This window comes from Cryptomeria japonica, chromosome 9 (genome assembly GCF_030272615.1).
Source record: "Cryptomeria japonica chromosome 9, Sugi_1.0, whole genome shotgun sequence".
NCBI classification, from domain to species: Eukaryota; Viridiplantae; Streptophyta; class Pinopsida; order Cupressales; family Cupressaceae; genus Cryptomeria; species Cryptomeria japonica.
The window spans coordinates 85,257,854-85,280,758 of record NC_081413.1 but is presented as its reverse complement, the minus strand read 5'-3'; the positions used below and the strand labels follow the sequence as shown (position 1 = coordinate 85,280,758).

At 37.7% G+C, this 22,905-nt stretch overlaps 1 protein-coding gene across 5 annotated transcripts in view; it reads left to right on the top strand.

Annotated features, from left to right (window-relative positions):
- Positions 1-22,905, top strand: part of LOC131030212 (mitochondrial Rho GTPase 1) — an 80,401-nt gene that overhangs the window by 40,162 nt on the left and 17,334 nt on the right. For all 5 annotated transcript variants that reach the window (XM_057960932.2, XM_057960930.2, XM_057960931.2 and 2 more), the window contains one exon: positions 17,405-17,486. In XM_057960932.2, coding sequence (XP_057816915.1) covers positions 17,405-17,486 — 82 coding nt within the window. The remainder of the gene's footprint in view (positions 1-17,404; positions 17,487-22,905) is intronic.

Sequence of the window (22,905 nt, the reverse complement as noted above, 5' to 3'; positions counted from 1 at the left end):
GCTTATGATTGGAAGTTAAGCATACACAAAGGAAAGCTCAGACTAACTTTACACAATGAACAAAAATCATCTGTGCATCAAAAGTATGAGCGGTGATATAGATACACCATAAATCAATACTTATCAAATCTTGCATTCATCGAACATGCATGAAATAAAATTTAATCTATTGTGTTGAGGAAATTGAAAACCTTGCCAGTCATTTAGATAAAAGAGGTTACAAGGCCTAAAAAGCACACAAGCAATGTATTATCCTAAATGACCTTCTCGCCACAATGTTTCAGAAAACCTCACACTCTCCAAATGAGAGGAGGCGACCTTATATAGGAGTCCAAAAATTTTGAATGGCAAGATCGAACAACAATCAAGAGCCCAAATTAAAAGATCAAAACCCTAATTAGGGTTTGTTACAACTAACTACCCCTCGACCAATGAGAAAATTACATTTGGGGACACTTGTCCTTCTTGCTAAATATGAACCAACAATGAAAATAGAAGGTTGTTGCATTGCGAAGTATGTCCTCTAGAAGCTTTTGTGGATAAGTCAGGTTCATTGAACCTGGACATGTTGACTTGGAACAATCTGATTGGTTGGAAGATGACAAGGCACCACCTCAGCGTGTTGGATATCTTCCTTGAATTCTCCAATTTGTGTTAAGAAATCCTTCAAGAAGTTGTCCTGATTGCTTCCATAGGTTTGGTATTATAGATGAAATCCCCCCAAGAAGTCTGAAATTCTTTCTATATTTTCACCAAGTTTGAGAACTTTTCTTTCTTGATGCCTTGAGATTCTTTCAAGTGCCTTAAATTTGGAGAAGAATCCCTTTGTGAAGAATTTCTCATACTTAGCCAAATTTTGGCCATCTCTATGCTTGGACGAACCTTGCTCGTGGACTTGTCTTCAATTCTGAATCTGGCTTGAAACTCCATTTGTGTTTTCTGCGATGATCCCGCCTTAGCTCTCATATATATATATATATATACATATATATATACACACATATAACGTTAGAATCCTTACTTTGAGTGTGAATTTTGAAGGTTTGATGGCATAATGAGCTATGATTTTCCAATTCTTCAGAACTTTTAGCCTTTGACAGGCTGCAAACACTTAAGAAATTTTAGGAACCCTTGAAAACTTAATCTGATTTGAAGGTCTGGGAGTGAAATCTGTCTCTGATTAATCTGAAAATGAACTACGTAGTTCCAAAATCTGTGAAATAAATGTTGAAATCAGATTCGAATCCTGGAAAATATATGAAAATCAGACTAGGTCCCTGAAAAATCCATCCAAAATTTGAAAATCAGATTGTAAACTCAATAAATCTGCGTTGAGTACCCCTGTCATCTTCAGAATTTAGGCAAGAAATGAGTAGAATGAATGCTTGGTGTGAAAATCTCCACTTGTAAATGCCTTAGAAAAATCCTTTGACTGTTCCTGAAGCTCTGAAATAATCTTCACTTCAAGTGTCTTGCTCTCCAAACTCGAATTGTTGAAATGAAAGAAATGAATGAAGTATTTGTATAGAGTTTGAATTCTTCATTTAGAAACGTGGAAGATCCTCTTGAATTTGTTTCTATTTAGTCTTTAGTCCTTCAATGCGCAAGAGAAAGTTTCTAAATTAAATCTTAGTTGAACTGAATTATAAATCTCAGTCTGAATGGAAGTTTCTATTTTGGTTTTCAGTCTGCAAATCGAATTTGATCTTCCATATTATTCTTTCAAAAAAGTTTCCAAATCTGCACACAGTTCGAACTTGATCAAGAGATTGTGCTGATATCACATAGGAACATTCCTTCTTTCTAAATTTAGCATGTTTCTCATGAGGGCAGACTTGACTGACTTTGTTTCCCTTTGCAAAATGTTGCTGGGCGGACTTTACTTGAAGTCATGCATTTAGACTTTATTTTTAAGGCGGAATTTAAGAGATGTGTGCACCTTAACCTTAACCAAATTTCTCTCTCCTCGAAGCAGATTTCCTTTGTTCTTTCCTTTCTAACATGCCATTCTTCTTCATTTGAGCGGACTTCACTTTCAATGTGCACTTTGTTGAATTTTCTTACAATACTAGGAACACAAGAAGATGACCATTCACAGTAACCATAGGGTGTGCTCGATTAACCACAAGCAATGATTCACATTATTGTTGCCCTCCCAACAATAGACAATACTGTAGATGATAGTTTGATCTGCAAGTATGTTATATGTACTGCTACAATATGTTCCGCACTGCTCACACATTCCAGATTGCAGTATATATAATTCGATCTGTTCACATTTATGATTGGGAACAATATCCACGATGTTGAAGATAATATCGATATACTTATGTGTCTTGTTGTAGTGAAGACCCGATCTGTATATGTCTTCTGATTTGTGTATATGTCGCTTCGATCTAATATTTGTGAGAGGAAAGGCGCACTATTTGTATCCATTCGTGGGATACATCAAATGACACGTCTTCTTGACAATGTCGGCTGTGATCCTTCATCGTGACCTTTCCAAGGGGTGGCGGGTTTATGAAATAATTGTTTTGTATTAACCACTTAATGCAATTTGTTAACCAATAACAAATAGTTAGGAACAAATTCGTATAACATAAATACGATTCCTTTTAATATGCAAGATAATTTATAAATTGTTATATATAAATGTGTAAGGCCAATGGCCATTCACACATTTGTAATTTGCTATGTCGGCTCGAAGGATCCGACCGTAGCTATTATTTCAACATTCCCTCTTAGCTAGGGAGGAATCCTTCTTGAAAACTGAGTCACATTTCCTCATTGTGACGACCATACTCATGTGAGTAAAGGAAGCTAATCACCTCATCATGTTGTTTTACCACAATGGCTACACCCATATGTGGAAGGGAAAGATATCACCTCTCTGTGATATCAACCATCATGGCTTCTCCATGTATGGTGTAAGAATAGATATCACCTCACCATGATATCCACCATCATGGCTTATCCATAGATATTACTACATGGCATGTCCACAGATTTCACGTCACATGAAATCCACCATGAATATCTCTTTATGTAATATCCACCATTATGGCTTGTCCATGAATATCACGTCTCATGATATCCACCATTATGGCATGTTCAAGGATATTACTTCATGGCATGTCCACGGATATTACGTCACATAATATCCACCATGAATATCTCTTTATGTAACATCCACCATCATGGCTTATCCACGGATATCGCGTCTCATGATATCCACCATTATGGTATATCCATAGATATTACTTCTAGAGATATAAACCACTATGACATATCCATAGATATCAAGTCCCATGATATCCATCATAATGGTATGATCAATCAATATCGTAAGATCGTCACCTTACGATAATGATCAGATGTACAGGTGTTCACTATTGAGAGATCGTCACCTCACAATAATGTTCACAGGGGCTCATCAAGCACTGAACCAATGTTGTCATGGAGTCACACACATGACACTAATCATGAACCATATCAGATTAATAAGATTGCATAATAAGAGTTTACACTTTAAACATCTTAGAGATTAAATTAGTACTATTTAAAACAAATCAATGTTGCTGAGACTCAATCTCAGCTAGGGCTACATTTTCTACCATACCAAGATTACCTTGAAGGTACACAAACTTTATTCTGGAGAGAGGCTTGGTGAGAATGTCTGTCTGTCATTTGTTCATTAGTACTAATGTATCTTAACTGAATAGCATTCCTTCCACCACTTCTTTAACATAGTGATACTTGATCTTTACATGCTTCGTTCTGTCATGAAACACAGGATTGACAGAAGGCTTTCACACAACTTTGGTTATCACAATGAATAACTATAGGCTCCAATGATTGTACAAACAATCATGCAAGGAGCTTCTGAAGCCACACTGCTTCACGAGCTGCCACACATGCTGCAACCCAATGAATCTATCTTGGTTCACACATGAATTGACTGAGAGTACTCATTGCAAAGCAGTTATATGGTCTGGTGTTGACCAAATACATCAATGATCTAATCAACTGACAATACATAGAGGAATCTATTAGATCTGAATTAGAAGCTGACTCGCTCAACTTCTCCATAATTATATCCATCAGCGTATACATGGACTTACAATCCATCTTGCGAAATCTCTTCAGGATGTCTATAGTGTACTTCCTTGGACTCAAGAAGATCTCATGCGGTCTTCTGCCAAACTTTTAGTCCAGGAAGTAGTACACGAGGCCAAGATCCTTCATCTCAAATTTAGAGGCCAACTCCCTCTAACACTGAATGATGAGCTTCTCCGCCATAGTGAGAAATAAGTCATCAACATAAAGGACCAAAATCAATGGCTCACCATCAACAATTATGTGAAGGTTGGAGTCTGCATCACTCTTGGTGAATCCTAAGTTCACCAAGTATCCATCTATCCAAGAATATCACGACCTAGGTGACATCATAAAACCTTCCAGCCTACACACATGGGACTCCATCCATGAATCATAGAGTCCTCCGATTGCTGATCACTAGAGAAACCATCTCGACATGTTCCACTCCCTCTTAACAAATATGACCAAGATCTTTGAAAGTCAATTGAAGAAGAACCTCTAGTTGCTCCCTCTGTCACAGAAGCATACCCTTAGAAGTCCGCTCCCTCTTACTTGGAGAGCCCTCTTGTCTCGACTTTGCTTTGTAATCCTCGATGCTGCCATTACCTATACAAATGCCTCAGCAACATTCCTAATGTATCGTTCTTCTTTTTCTGTATAACCCATCCTCGAGGGCCAAAGAAAAGAATAAGAGCAACTTTTATAGTACATATAGGAATACTGATAAGAGGCTGACTATGACAAGCAAATAAAGTTAATACTCGAGATAATAACCGAGAAAAAATACTTATCTCATTATCCAAGCTCCATCTGGCTTTGGATAAACTTGCAACCCTTGCAAATAGTATAACAGCAGTCAAGCCTTAACTACCAAGGTCTTCAAGTGTCCCCTGCAATCACACATGCACTTGCACATCCACTTTTAATAATCTGCTGTTAAACATAGCTCAAAAATTGATAATGATAATTTAGATGTCTTAAATTGTATGTAATCATAGCTAAGGGCTACACAACTCAACCTTACACATGGGCAGTTCTAGTCTCATGAACAGGAAGGCAACCATTACTCCAATACATACAATAGATAAATAACATTCAAGGAAGGGAGTCATATAGGCAACCACTTAACATGCACAAGTAGAATGCATTCAAGGAAGGGAGTCATAGGATTTTGAGAAGAATAAAACTGTTAGAAATCCTAAAGCTGTACAACTACGTTTACATAATAATAGGATAATAGCTATATGGTCTCAAATGAATCTGAAATCTGAAGCACTTCAAAGTGATTTCTTACTTGAGTCCCCTTTTCCTATTTAGTTGTTTGAAACTAAATATTCTATTGAAACTCTTACTTGAACAAAAGAAGCCTGCAAGTCTATAAGGCATACCACCATTATCCATCATTCCTCCTTCAAACACTCTTTGCAAAAACATAACCACCCTGAATTTCATGAATGAAATAACTTTCTCATTAACATCAAGTTCAACGAGGGTGGAGAATGAATGTAGAGCTGGTTGAGTATTATCTTCATCGATGACAGTACAAAACAAAACAAAAATTTCCAATCACATTATTGGTTCAAACTAAGGTTTGATCAAATGCAGACAAATGAGGTGGCCAGAGTAGGAGAAATGGAAGTTTGGGTTCTAGAAGTTTTGGTGTTGCTTATAGTTTCCAAAAGTGACTATCTTGCGATTTCTTATAGTACAATATCTCAAATAAAAAATATGCATAAATCAAGACACATTATTGCTTCCCAACCACGTAGCGTCTATCCAAGTTCACTATCAATTCAATTGTCTTTTCTTTTGTCTGCCAAGGGGATTATTAATATAACAAATATTATATCCACCACTATGCTCCTTCTATATAAAAGGAAATGATAATTGATGTTATAATGCCATAATAAGATTAATAAAACAATCTTTCCCAGTTTATGCTTAAAACCAAGATGTACTAGAAACACTTAGATGATGTCATTGGATATATGGACATGTACATGCACACACACACACAATCACACAATATTGTTTGGGGAGCATTGTTATGGCCTTAGGCCTTGCAAAAGCCATAATAGTGCTTGTTGAGACAACAATGTCAACATGCAATCATGCACTTTGTTTTCTCTTAGACTGAGGTCCAATGGGCCCTAAAATAATCCAATCATATATGATTAGAATCTTCATAATTATGAAGATAATTAATACTGATTTGTGTTCTCATGTTGTTATTGTGTACATAAAACCAAAACACAACGGACAAATATTTAAAACAACAAAATCTAGAGAATAACTAAGTAAATTAAAAAGAAATTGTAGTAAAGAAAAGCAATTATAAAATAATTCTTTAAGTAAATAAAATGTAATGAAATAACTTCAGAAAATAAAATAAACAACTCTTGTATTCGAATAATATCTTAGTTATTAATTATTAATGGGCAATATTGTATGATATTGTAAGTATTAAGAGTTTCTACTTTAGTTTTTATTATCGTTTGTTTCTTAATAGAAACATCGATTTCTTTGTAACTGTATAAAAGATCTTTCGATCGTTCATTTAAGCAATTCAGTTTTTACCAATTACTTGTGTAATATGGTATCGAGCTTAGGCATAATTTTTTTTTTGAAAAGACTTTTATAATTCTAATTTTAGTGAAATTTTTTCGAATCAATTTTTTAGTTATCGTTTCAAAAATCCGTTTAAGGTTTTCTCGTAATCGTGATATTTTGCGATCCGTTTGTAATTTTCCTTCGGTGTTGGCTTGTGGGTGGACGTCAAAATCTTTTTCTGTTGCCTGTGTTTGTGGTCGCATTGGTTTTAAAATCGTGATGGTAGTGTTGTTTTTTTATGATTGCGATTTTTTTTCCATGACCTCTGCATTCTTGTTCGCATGATCTGTACACGACAACAAGGCGTGTTCGGGTGTCATTTTTAACTTCCCGCGCGATTTGTGTGTTCTTTTTTTACCTCAAATTTGTGCGGGCCGTTTATATTTTTCCGACGTGAATCTTGCAAACTCTTTGCCCGCGTTTTCCTTCTACAACTACTTGTTAGGTTGTCGGGTTTTTTGTGTTTGATTTTTGGATAAGTCTCTGCATTTCCGGTTGGGTTTTCTTTTTTTCGTGTCCGTGATCGCGATTTTTTTTATTTGCATATTGTGCTCTATGCGTTTTTCCAGTAATTTGTTAGCGGCTTGGGTTTTTTGGAAATTTAGTCTCAGAAATTTTTTTTTTTGGTTTTTCAAATCTTTTTTTGGTTTTTGATAGATTTTCTACCTCAGTTTTGTTCTTTTATGCGTTGCGTTTACGCGATTTCATGTGTTGAACAACTCTTGCCTCGATATTTGTGTCCTCATTCGGTCAACCAACTTTGACCTAAGTTTTTTCGTGATGACATCTCTGATGAATATTCTGCTCGAGTGGTTCAATGGTAGTAATTGTAATACTTGGAAGCAATGGATGCTCACAATTTTTGAGTATCATGTCATCGATCAGTTGGTCCTTGGAAAGGTCTCCCGTCCCACTATAGCCGGTCCTGATCAGACAAAGTTTGATGAACAAAATTGTGACGCTGTCATGCTCATCAAGCTCTTAGTGACCGATGATCAACTTCCTCAGATACTTTCAGGCAAAACAACTGTCGAGATATGGGAGCATCTCAAGATGTTGCATGAGATGTCAGATAAGAGCAATGCCTTCTTTTTGAAAAATATGCTCTTCTCTATTGTCATGAATGAGAGAAAATCCCTTCAGGAGCATCTCAATCAGATCAAGGACATCCGTGATCAATTAGAAGGCAATTGGGCGGAATATGGAGGAAGAGGACATGGTCGTCATAACCTTGAAAATTTTGCCAAAGTCATACGAGCATTTTGTCGAAACACTCAACATCACTCAACTGGTGTTGATCTGAAGTTCATTGATCTCTGCACCAAACTTTTGCAGCAGGATCGGTGGAAGCAACAGTACAAGCTCATCCTCTACAAAACAAGCATTCACATACAAATCCTTTCGTAAGGATAAAGGCAAATCTCAGTTTTCTCAGTCTTCTCAACAAAAGAACTTTGCTCCGTCATCAAAAGGCTTGAAGAAGAAAAGTGTTCAGTGCAATTACTGCCATAAGTTTGGTCATATGGAACTTGAGTGCCGTAAATGCTTGGCTGCACAGGCTATAAGCAAAGTGGTTCATAGCCTAAAGCAAATGTAGCAGAGCACACTGAGCAGAGCAAGTCTTCCTTTACGCCTTCATGGCTAAAAGACCTGCAAACCATGTATAAAATCTCTTGCTTGGTATATCGATTTAGGTGCCTCTCACCACTTCACTCATCGTCGGGATTGGTTCACTGATTTTCAGCCTTGTTCAGATTTAGTTATTTTTGGAGGGGAAGAGTACACCGTTGTCGGAAAGGGCAATGTGTAGATTCAGTTTGGAGGGAGGAAATTGATTTTCCTCAATGTGTACTATGTTCCAGGAATGGAACTCAACCTTCTCTTAGTCAGTCAAATTCAAAGATATTCTCCTTGGCTTGATGTGACCTTTAGTTCGCATTAGAGCAGTATCATTGATCAAGAGACTCAGTCTACAGTTGCCGTGGGTCTTGAGGGTCATTGTCTATTCAGACTAGTTAATTCTGGTGATCCTTAGGAGCTTGCCATGGCAGCCAAGCGCTCCTCTGTTAGTACACTCTAGCATCAACGTTATGGGCACTTAAATGTGCACTATCTTTCTCAGCTTGTTCGGGAAGATCTTGTCATCGGATTGCCAGAGATTCAAACCCAAACCTCGAAGTTTGCATAGCATGTTAGGTTGGGAAGTAGCATTGGACTCCGTTTCCGGATGGCAACTCTTGGAGAGCTTATAAGGTACTACAATTTGTCCATGATGATATCTGTGGACCTATGGCTACTCCTTCTGCTACTAGGTTTGGATATTTTTTACTTTTTGTTGATGATTTTAGTTGAAAAATGTGGGCGTATTTCTTTCATCAGAAATCAGAGGTGTTTGTTGTGTTTCAAAAGTTCCAAGCATTAGTAGAAAAAGAGTCTGGTCAACCTATTGTTACTCGTCGGTCTAATAATGGGGGAGAATTCAGTTCTTTTGCCTTCTCTCATTTTTGTGAACAACATGGCATAAAGTGTCAACTCACTACACCTTACACCCCTCAATAAAACGGTGTCACTGAGCAGAGAAACCACACGATTACCTAAATGGCCCAGTCTATGCTTGAACACAAGAGTGTTCCGAAGAAGTTTTGGGCTGAAGCAGTTAATATTGTAGTCTATCTTGTGAGTCTGTCTCCTATTGTGGTTGTAAAGAAGAAGACTCTAGAAGAGGCCTAGTTAGGCCGTAAGCCCAGAATCAGTCATCTCAAAGTTTTTGGCTCCACAACTTTTGTTTGGATCCTTGATGCTAAGCGCACCAAGTTGGATGTCAAGAGCCAAAAACTCATGCTCACCGGCTATTGTGACACTCACAAGGCCTACCGACTGGTTGAAATCGAGACAAAGCGTCACATCTTTAGTTGTGATGTGGTTTTTGATGAGGAATGAGGACCATTTCAGCTCTCTCCTCCAGTTGTGTTATCTGAGGATCAGCCTTTGAAGGCTTTAGACTTGGGTGTCCGTCTTCCATTAGGTCCATTTGATGGGAGGGCTCCAGCTGTTCCAGTTGTTGCACCTACACCAGTTCCTTCTCCTATAAGATCACCTAGACATGTAGCTGCACCACCTGATTTAACTTAGGATTCATCCAATCTTTTGTTTGATGACCTTGATCCTATTGCACCTCCTGCATTTGATGTCGGCACTTCTACTCTCTTGCCTAAATGGTGGGCTAAGACAATTGTTGATCTTCATTATGATGATCTCATCGAGGGTAGGATTGCTTGGAAGAAGAGTAAAACTCTGGATTATGTCAATTTTGCTCTCATGGCCAACATTCACAGCGTGTATGAGCCTGAAACATACACAGAGGCGAAAGAGATAACTGAGTGGGAACAAGCTATGGCAACTGAGCACCACAGCTTGCTGAAAACTAACACTTGGGTTCTATCAAATCTTCCTCCAGGGAAGAAACCCATTGGATGTAAGTGGGTCTATAAGGTTAACTACAAGGCTAATGGTACTTTGGATAAGTACAAGGCTCGTCTCGTTGCCAAAGGCTTCTCTTAGCGTGAAGGGGTTGATTATGAGACCTTTGCCTCGACAACATGTTGAAATGTGGTGACTGATCAACAAAGTACTGTACACTTAGCATGTATCCTCGCCGGGGTCCATTTCATGCTACACCCCATAGAAAATATTTTCTAGATTATGTTCAAGGTGATTTTGGACAGGTATATTTGGGTGATGATGAACCCTGTCAAATTGTTGGAAAAGGAAAGATAGAGATCAAGTTGCAGAATGGTAATGACTGGTTTCTGCAGGAGGTAAGACATGTTCCTAATTTAAGAAGAAATTTAATTTCTGTAGGGCAACTAGGTAGTGAAGGTTGCATAGTTACCTTCTCAGACAGTATGTGGAAGGTCACTAAAGGATCATTAGTAGTAGCTAAAGGTGCGAAGGTAGGCACATTATATCTGTGTACTGGTAACACTTACTCTACCTTAGCTGTTACAGATAAAGTTACTGCAGGGACAACAACAATAAATGTTGCAAGAACAGATTCCATAATGTGGCACCATAGGCTTGGGCACATGAGTGAGAAAGGGATGAAAATCCTTCACTCCAAAAATCTATTGCCAGGACTAAAGAAGATTGATTTAGAGTTCTGTGAAAACTGTGTTTATGGTAAACAAAAAACAGTCAGATTTCTCGAGGTTGGGAAAGAGAAGAAGAGTGAGAAGTTAGAGCTTGTACATTTAGATGTGTGGGGACCGGCTCAAGTATCATCTCTTGGTGGCTCTTGTTATTATGTTATTTTTATTGATGACTCAACCAGAAAAACATGGGTATATTTCCTAAAACAAAAATCAGATGTTTTTGAAACTTTTAAGAAATGGAAAGCTTTGGTTGAGAATGAGACAGGAAAAAAGTTGAAGTGTCGCAAATCGGATAATGGAGGTGAGTATTGCAGCAAAGCATGTGAAGATTACTGTTCCTTAAATGGGATTCGAAAGCAGAAGACAGTTCCAGGAACTCCACAGGAAAATGGTGTGTCAGAGAGAATGAATAGGACCATCATGGAACGTGTGAGGAGCATGAGATTGCATGCTGGATTGCCCTTACATTTTTGGGCAGATGCTGTACATATTGCTGTCTATTTGATAAATAGAGGACCTTCAACCCCTTTGGATGGTGGTTTTCCAGAGGAGGCATGGACTGGTAAAAAGGTAAATTATTCTTTTCTAAAAACTTTTTGTTGCGAAGCTTTTGTCCATGTTGATAAAGAAAACAGAACCAAGCTTGATGCTAAATCTCAGAAATGTACCTTCATTGGATATGGGATAGATGAATATGGCTATCGGTTATGGGATTTTGAAAATAAGAAAATAATTAGAAGTAGAGATGTTATATTCAATGAGAAGGTTATGTATAAAGAACAGATGCAGGAAAAGAAGCATGAACAGGACAAACAAGAATATGTGGTGTTGCATGAGATTCTTGAAAATGAAATGCCACAGGTACCTGATGCTCAGCAACAACAGATTGTCCCACAAACTCTTGCAAGTGTTAGATGTTCTATGAGGACAAGTAGACCCCCTGAAAGATTTTCTCCTTCTTTGTATTCTATTTTATTAACGGATTCTGGTGAACCAGAAGAATATGAAGAAGCAATGCAGGTAGATGCCAAACAACAGTGGGAACTAGGCATGAAAGAGGAGATGGACTCCTTGATGAAAAATAAGACTTGGGACTTAGTCCCTTTACCTGCAGAAAAAAGAGCCTTGCCTAACAAATGGGTTTATCGGCTGAAGGAGGAGGAAGGAGGTCAGAAAAGATATAAAGCCAGACTTGTGGTAAAAGGTTTTGCACAGAAAAAGGGTATAGATTATGATGAAATATTTTCTCCAGTTGTAAAAATGACTTCAATTAGAACTGTACTTAGTCTTGTGGCTGTAGATGATTTACATCTTGAACAATTAGATGTCAAAACAACTTTTCTCCATGGAGATCTAGAGGAGGAAATTTACATGTTGCAACCACAGGGATATGAGGTCAAAGGTAAGGAGAACTTGGTGTGCAGGTTGAAAAAAAGTCTGTATGGCCTAAAGCAAGCACCCCGACAATGGTATTTAAAATTTGATAGTTTCATGGCTGAACACGATTATCATAGATGTCATTCTAATCATTGTGTATATTTTAAGAGATTTGATAATGGCAGTTATATTATCCTGTTGCTTTATGTTGATGACATGCTTGTTGTTGGGTCGAACATGCAACATATAAATGATCTTAAACAGAAATTAGCCAGGTCATTTGCTATGAAGGATTTGGGTGCAGCTAAGCAAATTCTCGGTATGAGGATTACACGGGACAGGAAAAATAGAACCTTGAATTTGTCCCAAAGTGAGTATATAAAGAAGGTGTTGAAAAGATTTAACATGTAGGATGCAAAAGCAGTTAGTACACCTTTGGCTAGTCATTTCAAATTGACTAAAGAGATGTGCCCAAAGGCACAGGAAGAGGTTAATAAAATGTCTAACATCCCGTATTCATCAACTGTTGGTAGTCTGATGTATGCAATGGTATGCACAAGGCCAGATATTGCACATGCAGTGGGAGTTGTGAGCAGGTTTATGAGTAATCCGGGTATGGAACATTGGAATGCTGTGAAATGGATTCTTCGGTATTTGAAAGGAACTACTACGAAGGCATTATGTTTCAAAGGATCTAATGCTGCTCTAAGTGGATTTGTTGACTCTGATTTGGCGGGTGATATTGATTCACGGAGGAGTACTACAGGGTATGTTTTTACTATAGGGGGAACTGCAGTCAGTTGGATTTCTAGGCTGCAAAAGGTTGTTGCACTTTCAACCACTGAAGCTGAGTATGTTGCTGCTACAGAAGCCAGCAAGGAGATGATTTGGTTACAATGTTTTCTGGAGGAATTGGGTCAGACACAGGAGGATCGCCCATTGTATACTGATAGCCAGAGTGCCATTCATCTTGCAAAGAACTCTGCTTTTCATTCAAGGACAAAGCACATTCAGCTCAGGTACCACTTCATCCGGACTGTTTTGGAGGAGGGTCAGTTACGGCTTGAGAAGATTCACACAAGTGAGAATCCTGCCGATATGTTCACAAAGGTAGTTCCACAGGAGAAGCTGATTTCTTCATCAGTTTCTGTTGGTCTTCCTGATTGATAATTGTGGAATTTATACCAGTCGAGTCCTCGTGTTTTATCCAATGGATGTTGCATGTACAGTGGTGTCGTGTAGTATCAGTCTCCAAGTGGGAGATTGTTGAAATGTGGTGATTGATCAACAAAGTACTGTACACTTAGCATGTATCCTCGCCGGGGTCCGGGGTGAGGATGAAAACTGACATTGTAATAAAACCCTAAAAAGGTCGACTTTGTTTGTTGCCCTAAAAATGCATGTTATAAGCGGCTGGGATGCTTAAGTCATTGTAAGGTTGATGTACTGTTTCTGCTGGATAATAAGAAAGATTGGACGACTGTGTATGGTGGACGTAACCCATTCTGGGTGAACCACGTTAAATCTCTGTGTTATCTGTGTCTTGTTTTATTTCTTAATCTTTTGTATTTAAATCTGCATATAATTGTTAGTTCATATTTGCTTCGGATCTGGTTGAAACCCTAATACAACAAAGATGAGCACCATCAGATTAGTCCTAGCCATAGCAGCTCAATGTGGTTAGAAGGTCCATTAGATGGACGTCAAGAGTGCCTTCCTGAATGGTGAGTTACAGGAAGAGGTTTACATGACACAACCTCTTGGATTCAAGGTTGTCGGAAAAGAACGCCATGTACTCAAATTGGATTCAAGGTTGCCGGAAGAGATTTTTAGAGGAGTCCTTTTCACTCAAATCTGTATGTCGAGACTCCTGCCAGTGATATCATCATTTTGGTTATTTATGTTGATGATCTGATCATCACTGGCAATTCGACATCTTTGATTCAGGGAATCAAGCAAAATTTATGTCAGTCTTTTAACATGACCGACCTTGGGCTTTTGCACTACTGCCTAGGTGTTGAGGTTTGGCAACAGTCTCATGGCATCTTCATCTCTTAGTCCATATATGTTAGGGCTCTACTAGACAAGTTTTGAATGCAGGATTGCAAACTTGCATCTACACCTATGGAGAAAGGCTTGAAGTCGTCGACACATGACCGACCTGGGGCTTCTGCACTACTGCCTAGGTGTTGAGGTTTGGCAACAGTCTCATGGCATCTTCATCTCTCAGTCCAAATATGTTAGGGCTCTACTAGACAAGTTTTGAATGTAGGATTGCAAACCTGCTTCTACACCTATGGAGAAAGGCTTGAAGTTGTCGCCCAAATCCGGTTGTCCAGTTGAGAATGAATCTGAGTTTAGGCAACTAGTGGGCAGTTTAATAAATCTCACTTCCACTATACTTGATTTGAGCTATGCAATGAGTTACATATCCCGCTTCATGACAGCTCCTACATCCGATCATTGGGCTACAACGAGGCAGATATTGTGCTATGTCAAGGGCACTTCAGACTTTGGTATCCTTTATGGACGAACCAAAGATCCCAAACTCACTGGTTTCACAGATTTGGATTGGGCAAAAGTCCACATCTGGGTATGTCTTCAGTTTGGGCACATGTGCTATTACTTGGACCAGTAAGAAGCAGTAGGCTGCAGCTCTTTCCTCGATCGAAGCTGAATGTTGTGGAACAGTCAAAGCAGCTTGTGTGGTAGTTTGGCTTCGACGAATGCTTTTAGATATCCAACTGTCTCCAGCAGGTCCTACACCCCTCTTTTGTGACAATCAATGGGTGCTCAAACTCGCCAAAAATCTGGTCTTCCATGAGCGAACCAAGCATGTTGAGCTTCATTGTCACTTCATCCGCAAGCTGGTTGAATATGGATCCGTGGATTTGCAGTATGTTCCTATTGAGGACCAGACTGCAAATATCCTCACCAAGTCCCTACATTCGGATAAGTTTGTTAAGTTCAGGGGGCAACTTGGTGTAGTAGACAGATTGACCATTAAGGGAGGGTATTAGAATAATATCTTAGTTATTAATTATTAATGGTCAATATTGTATGACACTGTAAATTTAGGAGTTTGTAATTTTGTTTCTGTTATCGTTTGTTTCTTAATAGAAACATTGATCTCTTGTAACTCTATAAATGATCTTTCGATCATTCATTTAATCAATTCAGTTTTTGCCAATTACTTGTGTAATATTTTGTAATCAAATAGCTCATACGCAAATCAAAATTGCTTTTTAATAAAAAATAAGGTAACCAATTTATATAAAATAATATAATTCTTAAATATCTTTAAAGTAAAATAGAATAATTTATAATTTAAAAATATTACAAAATAACTCTCAAGTAAATAAAAAATAAAGTAAATTAGTTCTCAATCAAATAAAAATAGCTTTTCCAATAAAAATAAAGGTAAGACTCAAATTATTTTATTTTTAAATAAAGTATTTCAGAAGTAGAAAAAAAACTCATGTCACTCCGTGTTCCTTAGATAGATGTATTTAAGATATACATACTAGACTATATGTGTAGTATATAAGATCTCATTTGAAATCTACATGTCATCATATCACTAAGAACCATCACATATATTTAAAGTCATCAAATGCATGAAGAAATATCTAACGAGAATAATAGTTCTAGTTATGCAAGCATGGATTCATGGATGGTCAAAATGCCATCCACAAACATAGTTCAATCCAGAAAAAAGTCGTGATTCTGGGGTTAAATTACAACAGAACACAGAGCCGTCAACTACAGTAGAAGATTAGTTAAGTTTCTTGGGTTGGATATGACATTTGGATGGCATTCCCCTCTTACGAGAATGGTAGCTTGGTGCTAGAAGGGTAGGGATATCCCCTATGAAGGCCATTCTCATCTTCCCAGTTTACCGTATTTACCATATTGGCTCCCACAGCATGTTCAATTATCATACCTGCTTGTTTTGTAGCTTATCTGTGTTTTTCTGTATATGGAGAGGTATGAGATGGATTTTGCCTTCATTCTTGACCCATAGAGGCTGTCAATGATAATATGATGTGGACCATTAACAGATCTTTTAAGAAGAGCCATGTTAAAGGCATTGTTAATGTGCAAGAGAGAGGGTGGAAGGGTAAGCCAGCAAGTCACACGTGTGACTGGATTTCACTTGTACCACAAAACAAAGCAATAATTTTTCTTGCTTGCCAAAATTGATGGAGATTCTGTGGGTGTTCTCTTGGCGTTCATGTAACCTTTTTGATGATGTGAAGGTTCCTTCAACCAATCTCTAATAACTTTAACATGCTGATGGTATGCCTGCAGGAGTTCCAGACTTATGATGACTATCTTTTCCAAGCTGTTGCATCCTATGGGTGCTTTGGACTTTTTCCTATACAAGGCCTCAAACTGAGACATCTTAATAGACAAATGGAAGCAGTTGCAGTGAATTTGACTGAATGCGAATAAGCCTTTCATTTATTTCAATTTTCCGTAACAAACATTTTTAAGTTGAATTTAATCCCAAAATTATATAAATATAAGCAAACATGATAGATAGTGAGTAAATTCTGCAATGCTTATTTTCAAGCAACTTGCTCACTTGGGTTGCTAATAATTATACTTTTGTGATTAATTAACTGTTACCACAGCCACACATCAATACTCTGTTTTGTAATATAATCCAAAACTGTATGCACACACATTATGTTCTGTTAAAAGGAACCCATTTTTAAGTACAATCTTGTCTTCCAGCCAAATTTGTGAAGCTTGCAAACGCATGAAAAATGTTTGAAAAACACATCTAATAATAGCTTATTAATCTTTTAAAATCTGATTTTGTGTTTTCTAAAATCAGAATATTTTGTGGCATTAAATTCAATTGAGCAAACTATGCATGAGTTACAACTTCTTCATAGAAAGGTTGTTGAAATTTATTGGCCATTATTTTCTGTTATATGTGGTATCTATCATATACTCAAAGCCTTTGTTGTTAATACTATTACAATGGGAACTAAATCTAATCAATCAGGATGGTAGCGACATAATAGGTTAGCTATTTTTGGCCAATGCTGTGAACTGTGAAAGTAGTTTAACATTTTTCCCCATTTAGAGAATCAGATACTTAGCTTCAATTTTTTCTTATTAAATTCTAGGAGGTGAGTAATTCATGCTTTTGGCAGCCCTTGGGAGGATGGCATTTATAAAGATGCAATGGAGAAGGATGATTTAGGAGCCATAAGCATGGATGGATTCCTTTCTCAGGTGACATGGGTTTGATATAGCTTTTTAATGATTTCCTTACATGTATTATGCGTGTGTTTTGCCTGGACTGAACTTTTTCTATCTGAATAGATTTTTTTTTTTCAGTTTTTATTTAAGTTGAAATGGCAAAGAATGATTTGGGATCATTAAGATCAAATGCAGCAATGGTTTAGTTTAATAAAAGTAATTGAGGTGTAAGATACATTGTAAACCACTTTTTTTGTGTGTCCAATCAAAGAAGGTTAAAAAGAGACAAGAAATGGCAATTTTATGGAAATGGTGTTAAGAAATTATAATCTTGTAAAACTTGGATAAATTTTATTTTGTCTTGTGATCATTCCAATATCAAAATCAATATTTTAAACTAGGATTTTCTATTTCCATGATTGAATACATCACATTATAAACATTTGAAGTTTTATGATAATATGTGTTGCTACATGATGAATGGCATACTAGTGCTGTTCAATTCCTTTTTGCTAAAAAGATCAAAGACAATTAATTTTTTTTACCCAAGAAATCATCAACTCTTGGCCATCTTTCTTCTACAAAAACTTCATTCAAGGGTTGAAGTTGAGGAAAAGAGGATACAATTAAAGGGTTATTATCAGTGTTCCATAGGGATGCATCCCCCCACTTTTTGGCTGCGTCTTGGAGACGGGGACGTCTTTGGGACAGGGGGACAAGGACACGACATCCCCTGCCGTCCCGCCACCACCATGCAAGCGCTGCGGGAGATGTCTGCGTCGCCGTGTCTCCCAAGGAGACGTGGAGACACAATTAGAGGGTTATTATCAGTGTTCCACGGGGATGCGTCCCCCCCTTTTTATTTGCGTCTCGGAGACGGGGACGTCTCCTAGACGAGGGGATAGGGACGTGACGTCCCTTGCCATCCCGCCACCACTACGCAAGCGTTGCCGGATACGTCTCTTTGTCTCCGTGTCTCCCAAGGAGACTTGGAGACTTCTCCTTGTCTCCGTGTCTCCCAAGGAGACTAGGAGAAATCTCCACGTATCCTTGGGAGACGTTTGGGTGTTTCCCCATCCTTCGAGACACGTGCAAACGTCTCTTGAGGGATGGGGAGACGCCCAGACGTCTCCCTTCGCCCCCACGTATATGCAATGTTTAAAATTAAAATTAAAATTTTTTTAAAAAATTGACTTTTTTGGGGGTTAAGGGGTAACCCTAATTGGACGTGGGCCAATGGAAAAATAACACCCGACGCCTTTATAAAATAATAAAAGTATTTTTGGCCCCTTGACCCCATCTTGGGGGTGCTGCCCCCAAACCCCCGTCGAAAAATATAGGGGGAAACTGCACTGATGGAAGTAGGGAAAATTTAACCTCTGAGTCTGATTAGTTTCCATATAACGACATAATTAGCATTGAAGAAATCTTAGTATTTAGATTTAGTATTTCAAATTTCCTATTGTTTCATTTGAAATGTAATTCTTATACTATTATATTGTCATACATCTTTTCAAAATTAGTTTTTCAAGTACTATATGTATATGTATAACTATATCAGCACCGCCACCCCCGCCACCCCCCCCGCTGCCGTCCCGCCGCCGTCCGCAAACTTGGGCACTATCAATTTTATTAATAAAAAAAAAAGTCTTCCTTAATAAGAGAGTCCCCTCACTTAATTGTGTTCCATATCATGGATCCTTTTCCAATCAAATAATCTCTTTATCTTCTACCCTCGACACCCCTTCCTCCAAATACTTGTGATTGAGAACTCTTGCCCAAGGTTGGTTAGGATTTTTACACCATTGATAATTTAATTTATTTGCTAAGCCGTGACTATTCAGGTCCACTAGTCTAAGTTCGAGGCCTCCATTCTCTTTTGGTTTACAAACTTGGTCCCAACTCACCAAGCTCCATTTTTGGTGATCCAGTGTTCTTGCCCAAAAGAATCGTTTCCAAAGAACATCAAACTCCTTAAGGAAACTTTTGGGAGAATTTTTTAAAAAAAACTTGTAAATGGGAAGAGGTCGCAAGTTAAATTTTAGAAGAGTTAGTAGTCTTCAAACAAAGGATAACAATCAAAAGGTCCAATAGTTGCCCTTAAATGGAATCTGTCTATAGCCTTCCTCTAGTGAAAGTTGTTAAGATTACTTGAAGAAAGGGTGATTCCCAATTAATCAACTGAAAGCTGCGCAATCCACAAATGAAAAATACTAGCGATCCTATGTTGAATCATCTCTGGTGTGTGGAAGAAGAAAATGATTTGCTGATTAGAAGTTTATAGATACATATTCAGAGCTTTTTTGAAGTTGATTGTCTCAGCAACTGCAGCTAATCCCATCAAAGCCATGTTATCCACAAACTGTAGGTGGGATTTGGTCTCCATATTTTGAGTCCACTGCCAACCTTGAATAAGTCCGTTTCGTTTATATTGTTTGAGCAATGTGCCAAGACCTTTAGCTATTAAGATAAACACATGTAGATAAGGGTTTTCCTTGTTTGTGTCCTGAAGAAGCTAGAAAAAGTTTTGAAGGAATGCCATTAATCAACATAGAGAGAGTTTGAGGTAACACAATTTATTATTGAATCAATCCTTTCAAAACTAAATCAAAAGCCAATAAGATATGCTCAAGTAAGAACCATCTGACTCTGACTATGTCATATGGTTTAGGCATATCAAGTTTAATGAACATTGATTTCTATTTTGAGTTAGACATAGAGTGGAGGGTCTCAATTACCACAACAAGCCATCTAAAATTTGGTGCTCGTTTACAAATCCACCTTGTTTAGAAGAAATTAGGAGTAACAAACATTTTTTTTGGTCGTTCATCAATCATCTTGGTGATAATCTTTTATTTAAGATTACATAAAGCAATAGGATAAAAATTATTTAGAGATTTGGCTCCTCCTTTTTGGGAGTGGGGGCAAGAAAAATAGCGTTAATTATTGTTAAGTATTTGTTTATTTTTCTGTGGTTCTCTAGCAATTTCAAGCAGTTCATATTAATCATTAATGATTTCCTAGAATTCTCGAAAACATTTTACATGAATTCCATCCAGTTTAGGAGCCCTACCCTTAAGCACAAGTCTCTGCTCTTAAAAGTCTTCAAAATCTTGTTCCGAAACAAAGAAGAAAAATTTCAAGCAACTTTAACAAAAATATCTTGAAAAGAATTCACTTGTTCTCCTTGGGTTGAGATAAGGGATGCAATAGTATTCCCCCTTATCTATTGTTTCACAGATTTATTTTATCCCCTTCCTGAAAGCCATACAATTTAAGATTTTTTTCCTTATCAAATCTCTGCTCGAAGATTCTATCAGACAATTCTTTGGTCCACTTATTCTTTCCTGCTAAAGCTCTTTTGTCATTCCTTCTTGGCCTGTAATTGAGTTTTAATTTTAAAGACACTTTCAAAAGAAGACCTATTCTATCTGTTGATCTTAAATTTGACAAATTGGATTGTCTTGAAAAGGAGTACATACCTGATCTGAAGGCTGGCTTTACTTCTAAACACCATCTTTCCATTAGATTAACAAATCTGTACCTCGACATAAGCTGAAATTTAAGGGAGACTTCTTAGGAGTAGAAAAAAATGAAGAAGAAATTTAATGGACCAGGGATCCGACCCTTTCCATTCCAAAATTTCAGAACATGAAATCTAATTATTGCCCACCCACAGATCTGAAACAAGAAATCTGTCACTGATGTCCCCAAATTAGAGATAACCAATTTCTGCCCTAATTGAAGTGGGATAGGGGTTAGAGATATCTGTTACTTTGACTGAACCCCTGCAAGTAAGTTAGAAAACACACAATAATCATATTTCATTAAATAGATCTATTAAGTAGGAAACACCAATCATACATATGTAAGACATAGTCCTAATTACAAGGTTAAATTATGTTTTAGAGTTCAATCATAGATGGCATAGAAGAGGGTAACTAGATAGGGTGCCCTAGAGACCCTCTACCCTAGGCCCAAGGGTGGATCTCATTCCCCCTTGACCTCATGTGGCCCATACCATATGAGGTGGAATACCTTGTAAGGTATCCTATCACCGTATTCCTTAATCTTGTCACCCCTATCCTATGTCTCATAATTAACACATTCATTCACCATGATAGAGAGCATGAGGGCCATCACAATAGGGTGCCCTGAAAGTCTATCCTTCATAGGCCCAAAGGCAGTACCCTCTGTACGCCTTTGGCCTCATGGGACTCCCCGGTCTTATACCACGAGGTGGCATACCTAGAAGATAACCCCAACACTATTCCCTTACATGTAATTTTCTCTCCCTCTATCATGGCTGGAAAATATTCAGAATATATGTAGATATACATGTAGATATTTATTATGACATATATGAATAATCATATCAGCAGTATATAGTTAATAATGAATATGCTGAAATAGGTATATAGAAATTGATATGCAGAAATAGATATGTAAACATTGTTAGAGCAATTAATATGTTAGCACATAAAATCGATACCACACTGCAATAATCAGATGGACTGCCTGGGTATTAGTATCTTATTGAATATCAGATATGAAGGCCTTTGATGATTGATCACTTTCTACAACTATCTTGTTCTTATATCTTCCCTTATGTCCTTTTATGAAGGGATGCACTCCTTAGGACATATCTATTACATAGGTAATTGGTAAATAATTGAATGAATTAAATGAATGATCGAAAGATCATTTATAGAGTTACAAGATCGATGTTTCCATAAAGAAATAGTCGACAACTGAAACAAAATGAGAAACAATCTTAATATTTACAATACTTTACAATATTGACCATTAATAATTAATAACTAAGATATCATTCTAATACCCTCCCTTAATGGTCAATCTATCTACTACATCAAGTTTCTCCCTAAACTTACCAAACTTATTCAGATGTAGGGACTTGGTGAGGATATCTGCAGTCTAGTCCTCAGTAGGAAATACTGCAAATCCAAGGAGAGCTTGCAGATGACGTGACAATGAAGCTCAACATGCTTGGTTCGCTCACGAAAGACTAGAATTTTGGCGAGTTTGAGCACCTCTTGATTGTCACAGAAGAGGGGTGTAGGACTTGCTTGAGACATCTAGATGTTTGAAACCATCCTTTGAAGGCAAACCGCCTCACAAGCTGCTTTGATTTTTCCTCGATATTCAGCTTCAGTCAAGGAAAGAGCTACGACTTGTTGCTTCTTATTGGTCCAAGTGATAGCACCTGTGCTCAAACTGAAGACATACCCGGATGTGGACTCTCTGTCATCAACAAAGCCTGCCCAATCTGAATTTGTGAAACCTATGAGTCTGGGATATTTGGTTTGTCCATAAAGGATACCAAAGTTTGAAGTGCCCTTGACATAGCACATGATCTTCCTCGTTGCAGCCCAATGATTTGATGTAGGAGTTGTCATGAAGGGGGACATGTAACTCATTGCATAGCTTAGAT